Here is a 20,898-nt window from a genome sequence, read left to right as displayed (position 1 = left end):
GTAGTCGCTGGCCAATCAACATTGAGTTCGCTCACACATAGTCTAATATTGGGTCATTCATGCGCAGACACTGTTTACATGGAATACACATTTATATTGTTGTCTGCCAACAATATAGCGGCCAATGGCAATCGTCGTTTTTAAATATAAATAAATTAAAAAGAAGAGTAACAATAAATAAATAATTTCTAAGCTGATCACTTATACACCTTTTTACCGACTATCGATCTGAATTAAAGGATGATAATTAAATAATTAGTTCTATGTCGACAATTTAACACCTTTCTCAGTTTTTGCCGATTATCGACTATCGTTCGAAATTAAAAGGTGATAATAAGTAGTTTTTTACCCACAATCTATGCTATTGTAAAGCAATATGTCAATAAAATTGTATATTAATAACGTATTTGCTTGGTAACTGGTTTTCATTGTCTGGAGTCAAACAATATGCACATTTTATTGAAGAAATAGAATGACGAATACACATGCGGTGATACGGACGGTGTGGTTTATAATATTTAGAATTGTATTCACCTGAAATTTCAATTGGAAATACTATTTAAAAAAACAATTAGTAAGGGCTCTGGGCGAAGTCGAGGGCTTTTCTCTTTATTTCTTATGGGTTCACACGGCTGCGATTCCAAGACCCCCGGCCTAATTTTCAGGATTTAAAATTTGGGACAATCGACACCACTCTTAAATGAACATGTATAAAATAACTTATGTTTGCACTTTGACAAGTACCATAATCATTATTTCTATATTGAAAACTGTATGTTATATTATGATATGTGATATGCCCTTGTTGTCATTAAAAGAAAAATAAACCAGTTGATAGTATATATATAATATAGACATTGATAAAAAGTGTTTTTATTTTTTCCCCAAATATGTCTCTTTCGCACTCTATTTTTAACCAGGTTTTCCGAAGGAAAAAACTGGTTATTAGATTGGCGAATGCGGGCGGGCTGGCTGGCTGGCGGGCTGGCTGGCTGGCGGGCTGGCGGAATAAGCTTGTCCGGGCCATAACTATGTCGTTCATTGTCAGATTTTAAAATCATTTGGCACATTTGTTCACCATCATTGGACGGTGTGTCGCGCGAAATAATTACGTCGATATCTCCAAGGTCAAGGTCACACTTTGAGTTCAAAGGTCAAAAATGGCCATAAATGAGCTTGTCCGAGCCATAACTATGTCGTTCATCGTCAGATTTTAAAATCATTTGGCACATTTGTTCACCATCATTGGACGGTGTGTCGCGCGAAATAATTACGTCGATATCTCCAAGGTCAAGGTCACACTTTGAGTTCAAAGGTCAAAAATGGCCATAAATGAGCTTGTCCTGGCCATAACTATGTCATTCATTGTGAGATTTTAAAATCATTTGGCACATTTGTTCACCATCATGGGACGGTGTGTCCCACGAAAGAATCACGTCAATATCTCCAATGTCAAGGTCGCCACGACTAAAAATAGATTTAAAAAAAAAAAAAAAACTTACAAAGGGGGTTAATTTTTTTTGGTCATTTCAAAAGTTCAGTTTGAGTTTTCTCCCTTTATCAGATTTTTTTTCACAATGAAAACCTGGTTTTGTGACAATTTTGTCCCTTGTCCCCTTTCACCCAGCGCTCAGCGTCTTCCCCTTTTTCTAAAAAAAACCCTGTCATGTGATCTGTGTTCATGTACCTGGTCACATGGGACGAGGAGGACGCCATCTCCACCTACAGATGCTGGGTACGTACACTGTGACCTTTATTCATCAGATCTGTGTTCACTTTATCTGTGATCTGTGTTCATATGATCTGTGTTCATGTGATCTGTGTTCACTTTATCTCTGATCTGTGTTCATGTACCTGTTCACATGGGACGAGGAGGACGCCATCTCCAGCTACAGATGCTGGGTAAGTACACTGTGACTTGGCTTCATGCTATCTATGTTCATGTGATCTGTGATCACATATTCTGTGATCTGTGTCATTTCTGTAAAGACACAGCATTCATTTCAGCTTCTTATAACTCAAGCGGGATGTTCTGCCGTGAAACATAGTTGTCATTAGTGGCATATGCCTTATAAGCTGGTTAAATAAAACGGTAATATTAGGCGAGTGTGGTATTGTTATGTCCTCCACCCACTATAGTGGGGGACATATTGTTTTTGCCCTGTCTGTTGGTGTATTTGTTTGCCCCAACTTTAACATTTTGCTATAACTTTGGCAATATTGAAGATATCAACTTCATATTTGGCATGCATGTGTATCTCATGGAGCTGCACATTTTGATTGGTGAAAGGTCAAGGCCATCCTTCAAGGTCAAAGGTCAAATATATAGCTTCAAAGCGGCGCAGAAGGGGACATAGTGTTTCGGAAAAACACATATTTTGTTTGTTGATTAAGTTGACCATAAAAAATAATATACCCATAAAACTTAAAACGGCCTTTTCAAAAATTTCATTTGCAATTCGTTTGCTAGCTTTGAAAAAATAAACTTGCAATTTCATTGAACTATTAATTATTTTAGCTCGATTGCATACAAAGCCTAAGGCTTATTTGAAACGCTCTTGAGTCCGTTTCCTGGGACTAGAACAAGTACTTGGTGTCTATGGGGGAAATCTAAAGAACACTCCCACAGTGAGGATGGAACCCATGACCTCCCAATTGCTAGGGCCGACACCATATCCACTATACCACTGTGAACTATAATTTGTTAATCAAATTTAACCAGCATTATGCTAGTTTTAGCCGAGGTTTACCAAAATTTTCATTTTTGTTCTAACAATAATGTGTGTTCTAACAATAATGTGTGTTCTAACAATAATGTGTTCTAACAATAACGTGTTTTTAACAATAATGTGTTCTAACAATAACCTGTTCTAACAATAACATGTTCTAACAAAGTGTTCTAACAATCATGTGTTTTTAACAATAACGTGTTCTAACAATAACGTGATATAACAATAATGTGTTCTAACAATAACGTGTTTTTAACAATACCGTAAATCCACAAATATAATACGCCCTCGTTCATACGCACCCCCGATTTTGGTCAAAATTTATCGGTAAAAATTGAAAATCCGAGTAAAATACGCACTAAAAAAATCAGTGTCCAAAATCGGCCATTTCCGAAAAAATGTGTCAATATATTTTTGTGCTGTGAAAATAGCAAATCAATTTGGTATTGTCAACTATCTGTTACCTCGGTTTATTGATTGGGATGTGTTATAGTGCTGTTGTTATGACAGTTGCATAATAAATATCTCTGTCTATTGTTTATATTACCATTGATTGTTACCGATAACACACGGGCCCCTTGCTGACATCCGGGTCAAGCAGTCATAATTACAAAAGAAAGAAGCAGAGACGCTGTTTTTTGTTTTCACATTTAATTCAATTTGACAATATTCGGGACGATAATAATTATAATAATAATAAAGTAATAAGAAGACAAAATGGTTACTTCTGTTTTTATAGTTGTCTTGATGAATTACTTTTTCTTTTTTCGAATTACAAACTCGATACTTTAATATAACTTAAAATACAATTAAACCGCTCGTGTTTTTCATGATCTAGTTAATTAAAATACGCTGCTGTCATTAAGGCTAGTTTGGGAGTAAAATACAAATTAATTAATTATCGCCTTTCAATTTAATTCGGCAATCGGCAGACAGGTGTAATAGACTCTATTAGCATCATAAAACTAATTATTTAATTACCACTCTTTACTTCAGATATGGTAAATATGCGGTAGAAAGATAAATAGTGGTCAGCTAAGAAATATTTATTTACGGGTATTGTCAGTTTTTTTTTTCATTTGCTAATATCTTAATACGACTTAGCGTCCAGTCGCTATTTTGTAGGCAGACGACGATATTAACTGTGTATTCAAAGTAAACAGTGTCTGCGCATGGATGACCCAATTTTATCCGATAGCTCCTCCTGTTCTCATGTTTCATTCGACAACGTCATTTCATGTGTAAGCGAGCTCAATGTTGATTGGCCAGCTACCATGCGTACTTCAATAACAATAAGGTCAAGCGATGTCTCATAATCAGGTACAGACCGGGTTTTGTTTACTGTTCGAATTGCGAACAGTTTCATTAAAACAAAGAGACAAATATAGAAAACCAGTCCGATATAAATGGCGGATGTTTTCAATGAAATTTTACTAGATTTTTGCAGTTTCACAAATAAGATTTTTATTGAGCCAAATATTCAATATTTTCGCAAATGACTTAAATGGCCAACGACAGCGCGAGCCATGTTGCACCCCTTTGATGTAATGGTGTAGTTCAAAATGGCTGCCGCGAAGCGAATAACAGCGATTTAGTTGAAAATTTGCAAAGGAAAAATTTTGTTCTGCTCTAAACTCGTATATTATACGTACCCCCTACTTAAAGAAAAAATCGGCAGGTAAAAAAGTGCGTATTATATTCGTAGATTTACGGTAACTTGTTCTAACAATAACATGTTCTAACAATAATGTGTTCTAACAATGTGTTCTAACAATAATGTGTTCTAACAATAATGTGTTCTAACAATAACGTGTTTTAACAATAACGTGTTCTAACAATAATGTGTTCTGACAATTACATTCTTCTCCAGGTGTATGAGAGGAAGAGCTGGACAGGAGTGTACATGTCACGGGCACAGAATGCCCGATGCCCACGGGTGCAGAAGGCCCTGGACTACCAGCTGCCGGGCACCGGTCTTCACCTTGACCTCTCTGAGAGTGAACGACTGTGTACGTATGAGCCTCAGTCTACCTCACCTGGGCTCAATGCATGTGTGTAAAGTGTCGTCCGAGATAAGCTTGTTCTGTTCCTAAAGGCTTATCAGGGAGGACACTTCAGTGTTTATGGAATTGGCTATTGAATTGTACTCACTAGAGAGTGAAGAACTTTGTATGAAAACGCTTTGTGTAATAGTTCATGCTCTCCAATATTAGCCCTTTACCACTCAGACACGCACTTTGACGCTTTTGTAGTCGGTTTGAAAATCAAAGTAAATTAAAGGCCATTGTCACGGCCTTAACATTGTCGCAGGGTGAGAAAATTGTGCGGCCAGTCCGGGATTCACACCTGAGAAACCTCGTTAACAGGTTGAGGGCTCCCCTAACTGAGCTATTGAATTGTACTCACTAGAGAGTGAAGAACTTTGTATGAAAACGCTTTGTGTAATAGTTCATGCTCTCCAATATTAGCCCTTTACCACTCAGACACGCACTTTGACGCTTTTGTAGTCGGTTTGAAAATCAAAGTAAATTAAAGGCCATTGTCACGGCCTTAACATTGTCGCAGGGTGAGAAAATTGTGCGGCCAGTCCGGGATTCACACCTGAGAAACCTCGTTAACAGGTTGAGGGCTCCCCTAACTGAGCTCACCAGGCCACCACACAACTTCTCCCCTAATATGATAAAGTTCAGGATCTGACACCCTTCTTATCAGATTCAAGTTTTAAAGGCTTCACATCCAACCCTAAGGTTCTAATAAGCAGCTTACAGCATGAAATCTAAATAAACTGCGAGATACTCGCAGGCTGTTCTGGCGCTATCCTGGTTGCATATTGCCATTTTCTCATTGCTTCTGAGCGGGATAGGTTTACTGACCTTAACCCTTTGCATGCTGGGAACTTTGTTGTCTGCTAAATTGTCGTCTGCTGAAGTTCTAAAATTAGCATTGTCTTCGATTTTTTTCAAAGAATACTATCAGAATAGCAAACAGTTTGGATCCTGATGAGACGCCACGTTCTGTGGCGTCTCATCTGGATCCAAACTGTTTGCAAAAGCCTTTAAAATTCGGTTCCCGCACTGAAAGGGTTATGCATGAAAGTATTCAAGTACTGTTATAATGAATACATTGGTTTTCTACTTGACTCAGGTTAAATTGAAACAAGAACATCCTGGTTATTCAATATGTTGTCAAATATCTAGTAAAAGACGTACACAAACAGAAAATAAAATAAATATAGGACACAATTCAAAAGAGTTCTCTTTGCTAAAAGTGTTCTCGGGAATCAGGTCAGTGTTCTAGAGCTTAATTTTATTTATCCCACTGTTTTCAGTCGATGACTGCCCCCAGAGGTTTGACCCCGGAAACAACCCTTACAGCAAGCCCATCACCCTGTGGGTGCTTAGTGGAACCAGCACCATTGTGCCAACCCTGGCCCTGCTCATAGTTTCCATAGCAACAGTGCTAAACGCAGCTTGGCTGTGAAAATGGACTAAAAGAAATAGATACTTGAAGGTGGATTATATTGTTCAAATTGTTGCAAATGTTTTGTTAAATAATTCTTTGAAAGTCGTTTTTTGCTTTGCATGACGTTTCAATATGGCAAAAGCTCTTTTAATTTGCTTTAAAAAGTCCTTTTGAACTTGTAACAGGGTTCTTATTATATAACTCCTCAATAATGCACTCAACTGTTTTAATCAAGGTTGTTATGTGATACATTTTTATCATCAGAGTTCAGAAACATTAATCACTTTGGAAATAAGTTGTCTTGTAAGACATTTAAATTATCAAACTGATGTCCAATCGAGCTGGTGATTCTACTTTGCTTCCATTACATTTGTTTGATCAATTTTTTATGTATATTAATTTCTGATGTCTTTGTACCGAAATTTACAAATCTAGGTGGCTGTGTAAAAAATTGGAGCATTTTGCAGTAAACACAATGTATTTATATCATTAATGATCAAATTCCTAAAAAGTAAAGATATACTACTCAAAATTTACTAAGGATTTTTATTTTCACATTATCTTCAATTTAATTTAATTTAAATTGTTATTTTGTAGGTTTTGATATTAGAATGTGTGTTTTTGATTTTATTCTTATATATTAATTTATCATTGATGCGTGACGCTGGCTGAATCTAGCTAGGGTTGAACTTCAAATTACACATTCTATAAAAAGTGATCCTTAGCAAATTTTGAGTAGTATATATGAGACAGAATGAGATAATTCATTCATTATGTGAGTCATCAATAAAGACAGAATGTCTTACTGGTTGTGGAAAAATAGTAATAAATGTGTTAACTTGAAACACATGTTTGTTGACAAAATGTGTACTTATGAATATTATATATTGTCCTGCGTGCTACAACATTTTAATCTCGCATATAGTTTGACTCTCATTGTATAAATTTGCAACTCATTGTATATGATTCATATATCTTTTTTATATTTCTGTACATTTTCTATGAGAACATATCCGATTAAATCACATTCCTTATCATGTTTCTGTAAATTTCTTGTATTTTATTTGTGTAGAAAACAGATGGTTGTATATAAAGGACTATTGTACAATACCTATATATAACTTGTATTAGATTTGTATTAACTAATCTTTGTAGTGTCCATAATTCAAGTTTTAACACTCTAATTACAAAATTCTCATAGAACTTTAGAGTGATTTGTTGCTGGCTAATGCTAGCACAGATTGCACAGGCTAATCTGAGACGTCGCTTAGCGCACTTGCATTAAACCCAGAATTCTTAAAATAAGGCTCAATTAGGACCTAGCGTGCAGTGACTAGCTTTTAAAGGAATTCTTGAAGAAAAGCAGTTAATTTTAAAATTTCTTTAAATTTGCAACACTTTGACCTGCAAGTCTGTTGAACGTGTGAATTTCCCATTCTTGTGTTACAGTTGATGACTTGTGCATTCCATATACATTAAGCATTGTATATATATTCATTTACCATGTTATACAGTACAGCTTTTTTATACATCATGAAATAAATTAACAAATAGTATGTTGAAGATTTGTTTTGTTTTATTAGTGTTGTTACCCCTTTGCACACACAAACAAGAGCTGTGTTTGTGAAACACAATGCCCCCTACAGCGCTTTGAAGCCATATATTTGACATTTGACCTTGAAGGATGACCTTGACCTTTCACCACTCAAAATGTGCAGCTCCATGAGATACACATGCATGCCAAATATCAAGTTGCTATCTTCAATATTGCAAAAGTTATGTCCAAGGTTAAAGTTTTGGACAGACACACACAATGACAGACGGGCCAAAAACAATATACCATCGATCATTCGATCCGGGTGCATAAAGCATCTCATAACTTTGCAAGCATAAACTTATTGAAGGTTTTCAAATGATTGCTTTAATATGAAATGCCAAGTAAAATGACAAACATTCTTTAGTACTTGCAGAGCTATTGCCCTTTTATGATTTTGTAAGTGCTATACATTAATTAATATTTATGCCCCCCTTCGAAGAAGAGGGGGTATATTGCTTTGCACATGTCGGTCTGTCGGTCGGTCCGTCCACCAGATGGTTTCCGGATGATAACTCAAGAACGCTTGCGGCTAGGATCATGAAACTTCATAGGTACATTGATCATGACTCGCAGATGACCCCTATTGATTTTGAGGTCACTAGGTCAAAGGTCAAGGTCACAGTGACCCGAAATAATAAAATGGTTTCCGGATGATAACTCAAGAACGCTTAGGCCTAGGATAATGAAACTTCATAGGTACATTGATCATGACTCACAGATGACCCCTATTGATTTTGAGGTCACTAGGTCAAAGGTCAAGGTCACGGTGACCCGAAATAGTAAAATGGTTTCCGGATGATAACTGAAGAACACTTATTCCTAGGATCATGAAACTTGATAGGTACATTGATCATGACTCGCAGATGACCCCTATTGATTTTCAGGTCACTAGGTCAAAGGTCTAGGTCACGGTGACCCGAAATAGTAAAATGGTTTCCGGATGATAACTCGAGAACACTTATGGCTAGGATCATGAAACTTCATAGGTACATTGATCATGACTGGCAGATGACCCCTATTGATTTTCAGGTCACTAGGTCAAAGGTCAAGGTCACAGTGACAAAAAACATATTCACATAATGGCTGTCACTACAACGAAGAGCCCATATGGGGGGCATGCATGTTTTACAAACAGCCCTTGTTAGGAAATTAAGATTCTATTTCATACATTTATACAGGAAAATCAGAGACGTTGCAGACAATAAGAACAATATTGTTTCTGTATTTTTTCTGAGATCTCGCCTTATTTTTTTTTAATGAACAGAAGAACTTCTTACTGCGCAAAGCAAACATTAACAAGTATTAAATGGTTGCAATTGAAACTTCATATTTTGATAAAGGTATCTAAGAGGAAGTGCAGATAAGAAGAACCATAACATTTTCTTAGGTATTTTTATGCCCCCCTTCCAAGAAGAGGGGGTATATTGCTTTGCTCATGTCGGTCGGTCGGTCTGTTGGTCGGTCCGTCCACCAGGTGGTTGTCAGACGATAACTCAAGAACGCTTAGGCCTAGGATCTTGAAACTTCATAGGTACATTGATCATGACTCACAGATGACCCCTATTGATTTTGAGGTCACTAGGTCAAAGGTCAAGGTCACTGTGACCCGAAATAGTAAAATGGTTTCCGGGTGATAATTCAAGAACGCTTATGCCTAGGATCATGAAACTTCATAGGTAGATTGATCATGACTAGCAGATGACCCCTATTGATTTTCAGGTCACTAGGTCAAAGGTCAAGGTCATGGTGACCCAAAATAGTAAAATGGTTTCCGGATGATAATTCAAGAACCCTTATGCCTAGGATCATGAAACTTGATAGGTAGATTGATCATGACTAGCAGATGACCCCTATTGATTTTCAGGTCACTAGGTCAAAGGTCAAGGTCACGGTGACCCGAAATAGTAAAATAATTTCCGGATGATAACTCAAGAACGCTTATGCCTAGGATCATGAAACTTGATAGGTACATTGATCATGACTGGCAGATGACCCCTATTGATTTTCAGGTCACTAGGTCAAAGGTCAAGGTCACAGTGACCCGAAATAGTAAAATGGTTTCCTGATGATAACTCAGGAAAGCTTATGGCTAGGATCATGAAACTTCATAGGTTCACTGATCATGACTCGCAGATGACCCCTATTGATTTTCAGGTCACTAGGTCAAAGGTCAAGGTCACAGTGACAAAAAACATATTTACAAAATGGCTGTCACTACAACTTGTGGGGGGCATGCATGTTTTACAAACAGCCCTTGTTTAGATTTTATTGCCGTCTGTTTATTCTCATGTGCACTCTATAATTCAATTACAATTGGAGATATTTAAAAACAAGAGGGACTGAAAGGCCCAAAGTCGCTCACCTGAGATAAAAAGAAATGACCTGTTCTTTGCAGCCCAAGATATCAATGAAACACAATAATGTTCTAACCAAGTTTCATGAAGAATGAACAACAAATGGCCCCCTGGCGGCCATGTTTTTTTTAACAGACCTGAACCATTTTTTAACTCTTACAAGATATGTCAGAATTTCATGAAGATAATGTGTCTTCTAGACTATTCACATGTTTTCACTTTATACATATAAAGGAAACTGCCCCACCACCTGGTGCCCATGCTTTTCCACTTATCACGACCATTTTCAAACTCGTCCGAGACATCCACATAGCTAATGTTTTGACAAAAATTTCATGATGAGTAGGCAAAAAATGTGACTTCTAGAGTGTTCACAAGCTTTTTCGGCGTTAGCTGTATACGCCAGCTTTTCACCTTAGCCTGACCTTTGTAAACGACCAATCAATTCGAATATAAAATTTTCCGCCGGTAGGCCTGAAACTTTTCGCAGTAGAAAACGGTCAATCTACAAACAGATTTCACATTAACATTAATATGTTATTCCATCGACTTTCTATTTTTGGGAAGTGTAGGGACAGGGATACTACAGTTCGTTTAGCAAAGAAGTTAATTGCGTATTCAGCATGAAACAATTGTAGCTCTATCTCTTATAATTAGGTTTGAGAGATGGAGCAGTTTTACACTCAATTCTCGACATCAATACAGAGTGCGTGTCCCTTTATATTTAGAAGAATGTCAGCGCCAGAGCTTAAAGGCTGTGTTCTCATATTTGGTAATTACTACGATATTGCATTATGTGCACTCAAAATTTTTAGATCATATAAGAATCGTTGTTAAGTAACCTGATATACGCTTTGACGAACATATTAAAAATTGTTTAGTAAATTAACCGTTAAACAAGAAAATGTTTAAAGCTTTAAACAAGCCGTCGTTTCAGCAGCAGAATTTGTAATGTAACGGGTTATAATGGGTATATTTCAGTAAAATGTATATGCAATGTATTTAATTATTATGAGTTTATTTTATGAAAGGATAATAGATATATTTCAGTAATATGTAACGAACAGAAAAATATAAGAATCGTGACTCGCAAAATGCATATAAACATACTTTATAAAAGGTTATTATTTTATCTTTATTTCTTGAACATATGAACGAGTAATGAGAAAACAAACACAATAAATAGTTTAACCACACCAGGTGTGTGTTCTATAAAACGTGTTATACCGTTTGATGCACAATATTATTAAGCAGTTTGGGCAACGTAATAATTGCCACACGTGCTTATTAATCTCAGCGTAATTGTCGATGATTAATAAATAACAGTATGTTGCGTGGATCTCAGAATGAAGGAACATTAAGGCATTGTAAGGTACTGTACACAAGAAAAGAAAACTTTTTGATTACTTAAATGATTTCCAATTATATATTTATTTTCTGTGGAGCATAAACAAGGGAAATCATTATAAATTGTTTACTTAAATATTGTTTTAACTAAAGTAAAAACAACAAAAAGGTGATTTCAACGCGGCTTAGCCAGCTTAAAGCGACTTCAAGTGTAAAATGTACGGCTTATAATACAACAACAACATTTCTTATACAACATATATTGATACGGGGAGAAATGTGAAAATTGCAATTAACATATAAGGGCCATCTTGTAATAAGTAAGCAAATGCATAATATGCTAAATGTATTCAATTCGAATGTTCGTGAACAGCACCGTAATACCAACACTTCATTTTTTGATAGTGAAATGTAACAGGTTCGCATTAAAAATAAATGAAATAAAATGCATATTAGACTATTTGTTAATGAAACCACGAAATTAGGCCTGTATTAAATTATGGTTACAATCAAAATTTAATTTATATCTAAAAAAAAATCCGTGTCTTTTTAAAAATAACACAATAAAACAAAAATCTAAACATTTTTAATAAACAAAAAACCCATCATGATATGGATATGTCATTACCATTTAATTACCATTTAATAAAAATATTTTCAAAATTATTTATGAATAGCCACCGGGTTTACTGTCAGACGGTTGAATACAAGTTCAAAATCAATATGAAATAAATGCTCATTTTTACAACGGATTTTTCATCAACTCCCTATATAATATGTATAAGAATCGTTTCTGATAGTCAGTCTGCCGTTTACTCATTTAATTTGATAACGCCATTTCTCTCTAAAGTTTTTATGATTGTATTAACGTTTTACAAAGCAGTTTAGTTTAGTGTGCGGCTTTAATAATTTATATTATAGAAAATAGCATAATACATCATTACAAATATAGAATTTCCCTCACGTAATCCGCTATAATTGCGATCTGCTTGTCGGAGTTTTCTAATCACTAGACCACGTGACTATGTGGGCGGAGCGATCGATAATTTGGCGACTGGTCAATTAGTAGGTACATTAAGCAATACAAATTGGAGATGTCAAATTAAATGGAGACCCGCGAGTACAGAGGCGTAAAAGTCCGGTATGCACACGTTTGACGCCCATTACTTGATGACAGGCGTGGGTCACGAATTAGGCGAGTACGTAACGAAATTGGTATAAAAGCGGAGTAATTTTAACGTACTAGGAGCCATTGGGAGCCATTTGAGCCATTCGGGGAGTCGGCGGTTAGAGATTTGTCACGTCTTTTTGACGTGGTGGCCATGTCGGCCACCGCGCTGTAAAATTGTTTTTCATGAACAATAGCAAGCGTTGTGTTAGAGAATATTCAACAGAAATAAATCTCGATGAAAACAGAAAAGAACTTTGGTTGTTACTGTGTGTTATCAACGAACAATGTGTAATTACGTGACACAGTACATTTATGGTACGCAGTGCCAGGATGAACCAGAAGTGCCACTCATTTTAACGACCAACAGGGAAAAAACCAACGCGACATGGAAAACGGAGTACAAACAACACTATACGGAATCACAGGTCAACGTGGAAAAACAACGCAACATGGAAAACGGTCAGTGTTTTCATAAATTATGGCAAACAGGATTTTATGTCAAATTTTATTAAGTAAGAAATAAAACGTAAAACAAAAGCGTCATGGCAACGAACTTTTTCAGAATTGTTTTAAAGAATTTTACGAAGTTAAGTGTTTAAAGAAATAATTAATCATGTACGAAGAAATTATGCAAGTATCAAAATCATACAGTTTTTCATTGATCTGTAGTTTTTCTAAAATATCGGGAAATTAAGAATAAAATAAATAAAAAAGAAAGTAATTTAAATTTACAGAATTTTCTGAGTTATAGAAATAATGAAGTTAGAGGCGAACAAATCATTGAGAATATTTAAAGAATTTTATATAAATTGTGTATGATTATAATATAGATTGTATACGAACGTGCGTTTTTTGCGCACAAATCCATTTTAAATTGTTGGTAGTTTTTGTAAAGTTCCATTTAATTAAAACGTACAAGGAAATAATAATATCTTATATAGTTTTGTTTATTATTTTAATAAAGAAACTTTGGCGGTGGTTTTATTTATTAATATAATAGAAAAAACTCGGAGATGATACAAATATTCAAAAAATTTACCTAGTATTTTACATTGGCAGAATTAAGAATTTAGGAGTTTAGATTATTTAAGACAGTTTTGTTTATTATTTTAATAAAGAAAATAAGGCGGGTTTTGTTTATTAGAATGATAAAGAAAATTCAAGAGGACGAATAAATAAAATTATTGGGAAATTTAAAAATAGTTTTCCAAATTGTAAAAGAAAGAAAATAGGAAATAAGAACAGTAATGGTAATTGCGAATATGAATAGGGCAGACACAAAAAATAAAATAATGTACATATGTATATACGTCATTGTGTTGATACAAATATATGTAGGATATCGGTAATATTGAAGGTCTTGAGTAATTTTAAGTAAGAATTTAATGCGATCTGACGCGTATAGCGCAGTTAAAATATAACGATATGTACGCATTAAATTTCTAATATAATTGTTTAAGGGTTACAATTATATTTTATGAGCACGGCTGACTGATCAGCGTTCGGACATACCGAGCCCGAGGTTCTGATAACCTTAGCGTCCTCATGAGTAAGAGAATTTATCCCTGTGCCATCGAAGCAAATTACGCTATGGACAGAAGATGCGATGTCGCATAAGAATTATTTGAGTAGTTCGATTAGGAACAAAGACCTGAATTTTGAAGTATACCGATGCGTGTTCTTATATTATAAATGCATATATATAAAAGTCTGCCTTGTCATATTTGCGCATTTTTACAAGTGCACAGGTCAAACATGTCAATAAATCTATGCCCAACGGAAAAACTATAGTGATAAAGATGAGATTTATGAAATCATGATATGAACAGGTACGTCTATCATTACCCATTACTCTAGGGCAATAAAGTGGCGCGCGCCTGTCAAAAATTTACTGGCTGCACGTGCGTAAAATGACAATATACCAAATAGTCGAAATAGTAATCATATGATGCCTACGGCGGTACACAGGTCATATTAAGTAAATGGCTTGTCAGATGTCAAACTGTCATGTACTTATCCGACGTATGTTTTGAGGAATTGACTTATATTTTTTTGTTGTAAAGAATTTATTTTTTTGAATAAGATATCACAGTAAGTTGTCATGACGATATTTAACAATAACTAAAGGGATATTTATAAATGTTTGCCATGATTTTGAACACCTGATACTTGTATCACCACGACGCAGATAAAAATATCGAGATTTGAAGACAACGCCGAAGAAGAGCGACTTCGCGAGACAACGCCTTCTACAACGAATAGAAGAAACAAACAACATGATTAAGATGGAATCTCACGGCGTTTACTCTCAAAATGAATACCTGGTTCTATCGCTAAAAGAAGACCAACGCCAGAAGATTTCGAAGGACAACAAGTGACGCAACACTGGACACAATACTTGTGACGTTAAACACCATAGAGTAGATGCAGCCGTTCAACTGTTTGACGTGCGTAGATAACGCATTTGGAATGATACTTCCGAGGCCTAAGACATCAAGGAGAACACTGCTATAGTTAATACCTCGTGAGCATTATGGCCAATAGAAGATCTTAATGTCCCGAGAGAAACGAAGACGCTGGGACCATCAACAAACGTACAAACGACAACGAAAACAACAACGACGATGAATACAACGGAAACGACAATCGACGACGCAAGTTAAACATCGGAAAGCAGAGCTGAATCAACAAACGCATTCCAATCGCCACGGACGAACCTACAATCGGCTTATCTTCATGACGGCGGCAATTACTTCAATGAAACATCGTATTCGCCGCGAGCTACAACTTCAAGACAACATGGACGACACCAGATGTACAGATGGCCAACGATCAACAGATGATGTTCTACACAACATTTTGATTGACATTTAAATTGTATAACAATTACTAATGTTATTTATTTCAGCAGAGACGCTTGTCAAGGAAATCTTATTGGTATCCGCATATTCTCCATCATTTGTGTGTGTTTATATGAATCTAGTTTCTTTCTTCATTAAATTAGTAATTTAATAGTAAAAAATTTAAAAGATTTTTTTAATATCATAAAATATTAAAAAAAATAAAATAAAGGGGAAGCTGTGTAATGTAACGGGTTATAATGGGTATATTTCAGTAAAATGTATATGCAATGTATTTTATTATTATGAGTTTATTTTATGAAAGGATAATAGATATATTTCAGTAATATGTAACGAACAGAAAAATATAAGGTTATAATGGGTATATTTCAGTAAAATGTATATGCAATGTATTTTATTATTATGAGTTTATTTTATGAAAGGATAATAGATATATTTCAGTAATATGTAACGAACAGAAAAATATAAGAATCGTGACTAGCAAAATGCATATAAACAATTAGTAGGTACATTAAGCAATACAAATTGGAGATGTCAAATTAAATGGAGACCCGCGAGTACAGAGGCGTAAAAGTCCGGTATGCACACGTTTGACGCCCATTACTTGATAACAGGCGTGGGTCACGAATTAGGCGAGTACGTAACGAAATTGGTATAAAAGCGGAGTAATTTTAACGGACTAGGAGCCATTGGGAGCCATTTGAGCCATTCGGGGAGTTGGCGGTTAGAGATTTGTCACGTCTTTTTGACGTGGTGGCCATGTCGGCCACCGCGCTGTAAAATTGTTTTTCATGAACAATAGCAAGCGTTGTGTTAGAGAATATTCAACAGAAATAAATATCGATGAAAACAGAAAAGAACTTTGGTTGTTACTGTGTGTTATCAACGAACAATGTGTAATTACGTGACAAATTGTTACCTAACTTTAATGCATTGCATGCCAATCCGCAAGGTATCAAGGTCAGTTTGCGGTTAGTTGCAGAAATCTTTATATAAACGCCGTCTCGTAAACTTTGTGCACTTGAAGTCTGTTTTGATCAGAAAGATACTAAATAAAGATATTCGGCGATATTATTGTGGTATATCAATCATCGATTTTTAATATGTTTTCAACATTTGCATGATAAGGACCAATTTTGATAAAATTAATTAGAAATATTTATCCATTTAGACCAGTTTATTAAGCATGAGCACAATAATTCACTACACTATAATTATGCAATTAAATAAGATTCGAGTATTGCCGGCTGACCTATATGCACTCGTTTATTTTCATGTTTCTTGTGTTTTTCTATTCTGTAAATATAGATATCTGAGTAATAATATCACTTAAAGCAAAATAAGCCACGAAATCTGGCGCAACACCCCATAATTGATTTGCTTGTGATGGAGCTAAGAACTGCGCAGAAAAAAGGCATCCGCTACTTTTTATCTCATAGAGATAACTTTTGATCGTTCATAAACATCGACCACAATCAACGCCGTATATCTTTTTAAAAGATATTTCTTGTTTACTATATAAATATAAGCAAAAAAAACCTTTGGCGGCCATGTTTTTTTACCGATCCAAACCATTTTCGAACTCAACTGTCGTAGGTGTGGTATTGCGGTCTCGTTTGCGTACGCAAGTGAACCGGTCACGGAATGGTTACGGGTTATGTTACTTTGTGAGCACTTATGTAATGCGAAAATATTTATTCGACAAACGCTTATTTCCGGTCAGGATGACACCGCTGATTGGTGGTAATTCAATTAACTAAAGGTATTGCCGTTATCTTAAATATAATTTTATAAACATATTATTCAACAGTAGGCTGTTTTACACTAAACAATTTCGAAATATGAAAATGTATCGATTTTATATTTCATTTCATTAATATTGTGTATCATTCATTACTGTTTTATTTTCAATTTTCTGACATCGTTTTAATAGATAAAGCCTGAAAATGATTAAATCTTGATAAATGAACTCTGCAAATAAGAAAGGTAAATCTTGACTTTGAAGGTTATTCTGATTCTGATTTCTATCTCCAGAAACTTATAATTGAAATTATTTTTTTATTGTTTTCATAGAGTATTCATTTGATATGTGTTAACATATCTTAAATATGATTATATAGAGTGAATTATTATGGAATCTTGTTTTGATATGAAGTTCCCATTTAACTTACATATTTTTTGTTAATTGTTAAAAACATGCATTTAATACTCCTTCTGTGAAATAAAATATATCAAACACTTCAACTAGCTTGTATAACTGACCACTGATATTAACATCTGGCATAGAGCACAGTGAGAGGGTAATTAAGTACCTAGGAATCATGATTCTGTCAGTCTGTGGTCATTATCAATTTGTTCAGGGCAACTCATGCTGGTTTTCTAACTGTATCAGACACTACCTGGCTAAGAAAGCTGAGTGGTAAATAGAGAATACTAGGTCGGTGCCGAATAAAGCAAAGTTTATTTTGCGAGGCTTAGAAATAGAGAATACTAGGTCGGTGCCGAATAAAGCAAAGTTTATTTTGCGAGGCTTAGAAAATCTGAACCACGAGCCTTGGCGAGTGGTTCAGATTTTCGTGCCGAGCAAGATAAACATTGCTTTATTCGGCACCGACCTAGTATTCGATTTATCCCATCAATTTTCTTAGTCGTAAATTATTTCTTTAAACAAAGAATAGGAAAATCGAACTAGACGGAAAATCCCAAAGATATATTAAGCAAACATTGTTTCATTATTTTAATCGTGTCGAGCCTAATACATTACAAAAAGATCAGTAACCAACCTGTTTTTCGTTTATCATACCTCTACGTCCCCGATTTTTAAGAAATAATGAAAAAAAAGACACTAAACAACTGCATCTTTAGCGTGAAACAACATGCATTGTGTCGTATGACGTATTAATAATGACGTCACGAGTACGCGCACTTAATATTTGTAAATAATGTTTATTTGCTTTTTGAGTTGCATTATGTGTAAAAACTATATTACATCTTGGTATCAAATTGTTTGTTTTGTTAAATCTGATTCGATTTTACTAAAAATGATTACTTTATAGTTGATTCCGAGTAATATGAACATTCTTCGCCGCGCGTGACAGCTATATTTCAGCACTGCTGAAATAAAGGTAAATTTATTCCACAGTGGTTTATTTCGACAATCCACGTCTGATGATGGGATAAAAAGTTACACACTGCAATGATCAATATCTGCAGGGAATTTCTCAAAGATGGCTTATCAGTAATAGTTCCCATTATATATTAATTTGCTACAAACTGATAACAAATGTGACAAAACAATAAGTACAGATTTACACAAGAAATTACAACTTAGCCAAAAATGTCATTATATTAGAAAAATATGCATTTTGAAGTATTTACCCTTTTGTTTTGAAACCAAGGGGTCTAACGAATTCTAGAGCAGAAGAAACAAGAAATATCTTTTAAAAAGATATACGGCGTTGATTGTGGTTTGAGTTTGTGAAAGGTAAAGAGTTCAAAAAATGAGACCAAGGATAGCGAATGTCTTTTTCTGTGCAGTTCTTAGCTGGATCACACGCAATACGGGATGTTACGCGGAGTTTTCGCGGCTTATTTTACATAATTACATATTGCTGATCATAAACCTATAGATACAAAACAGAAAACCAAATGAAGAATGGAAGTGAAATTTAAACATATGAGTCAACCGGCCACACGCGAAGTATCCGTACATATTTTAAATATTTATACGCGCGTTCTTCGAACAAACCTGTTTTAGTGGTTTGTCGGGCATTGCTTCTTGATTCGATTATTAACAGTATCGAGAATCATCGCGCTCATGCTTAATACATTAGGCAATATGGTGGAATAATTTTTGTTAAATTAATTAAAAATAATATTTATCATGGTATTGTTGAAAACACATAAAGACTCTAATATTGACATACCATAATTATATCGCTGAATATCTTCAGTTAACATCTTTTGTGGTCTAAAGAAAATCTCAGTTCACCTAGTTCACGGATGTAAATAAACCCTGATAACTGGCGGGTTGAAATGCATTGCATTAAAGTGAGGCACGCTTCCACTGCTTTTTATACTTTTACATGTTAACATGTTGATAGGAATATGAAAGTCAGTACTAAAATGAGAACATAGCCTTTAAGTAAAAACGCTGTTGCCTCTGAAAATAAAAGGTGGACGTACAAACTGTATTGATGTCGAGATTGAGTGTAAAATTGTTCTATCTATTAAGCCTTTTCATTAGAGATAAAATTGTTTCATGCTGAACACGCAGTAAAACAGTGTTACAAAGACGCTGACTTGTTTTCAATGTTCTGATGGTATGCTCATATCAGCCTATGGGATAACTGAAGTGTATTCATTCTGAACTAGCCGCGGGAAATTTTATTTGAATTTTATTGGACAGTTACAAAGGTCAGGTAAGGTGAAAAGCTGGCGTATACAGCTAACGCCGAAACATAGATTGGGAAACATAACTCAGCAGGTTAAACAAGGGAGATAGATACTGCAAAATTGTGTACATGTTGTCTTTCTGTCAGCTATCTCTTAGTTGATAGGCTTACCATTAGTAATAATGACTAAAACAGTTATGTTAATTATGAAAATTCTGTGTTATGAAAAATTAAATAATACAGTTAATGGTACATAATGACATAATAAAACCAAACTTTACAACACAGGAAACAAATTTTCTGACCAAAGTTCATGAAGATTGGGCAACTGAATTAAATAAATAATTTTAAAGAGGTTATGAATTTATGGTGTTATTTAATTTTAAGAATCTATAGATTATTGCAAGTTTAATATGCAAAATAGGAAGGATATTAACTTAACATTGTCTTCATTGTAAGAATACATTAAAGCAGCACTTTATAACATAACTAGAGTGTTAACAAGGTTTTACTATAGTCATATATGAAAAAATGCCCCGCCCCCTAGGGGCCATGTTTTTCAACCATCCGGCATCATTTTCAAACTCGTCCAAGATATCATTGGGATGAACGTTCTGACCAAGTTTCATGAAGATCGGACAATAAATATGGCCTCTAGAGTGTTTACAAGATTTTAATATAGCCATATAAGGAAAAATGCCCCGCCCCTTGGCAGCCATGTTTTTCAAGCAAAGGCTACCATTTTTGAACTCATCCAAGATATCATTGGGACAAATCATCTGAGCAAGTTTCATGAAGATTGGAAAATAAATGTGGCCTCTCGAGTGTTAACAAGGTTTTACTATAGCCATTTAAGGAAAAATGCCCCGCCCCCTGGCGGCCATGTTTTTCAACCCACCGGCATCATTTTCGAACTCGTCCAAGATATTATTGGGATTAATCTTCTGACCAAATTTCATGAAGATTGGGCAATAAATGTGGTC

The 20,898-nt window shown here is 35.1% G+C and overlaps 1 protein-coding gene across 1 annotated transcript in view; it reads left to right on the top strand.

The window, feature by feature from the left end:
* LOC127873641 (uncharacterized) overlaps nucleotides 1-7,747 on the top strand; it is a 34,050-nt gene extending 26,303 nt beyond the window's left edge. The window contains exons 13-14 of the mRNA XM_052417529.1: nucleotides 4,600-4,738; nucleotides 6,058-7,747. Of these exons, the coding sequence (XP_052273489.1) occupies nucleotides 4,600-4,738; nucleotides 6,058-6,209 (291 nt within the window). The 3' untranslated portion in view covers nucleotides 6,210-7,747. The remainder of the gene's footprint in view (nucleotides 1-4,599; nucleotides 4,739-6,057) is intronic.
* The last annotated feature ends 13,151 nt before the right edge of the window (nucleotides 7,748-20,898 follow it).

Source organism: Dreissena polymorpha, chromosome 3 (genome assembly GCF_020536995.1).
Source record: "Dreissena polymorpha isolate Duluth1 chromosome 3, UMN_Dpol_1.0, whole genome shotgun sequence".
NCBI lineage: Eukaryota > Metazoa > Mollusca > Bivalvia > Myida > Dreissenidae > Dreissena > Dreissena polymorpha.
This window is presented reverse-complemented; position numbering and strand designations above follow the sequence as displayed.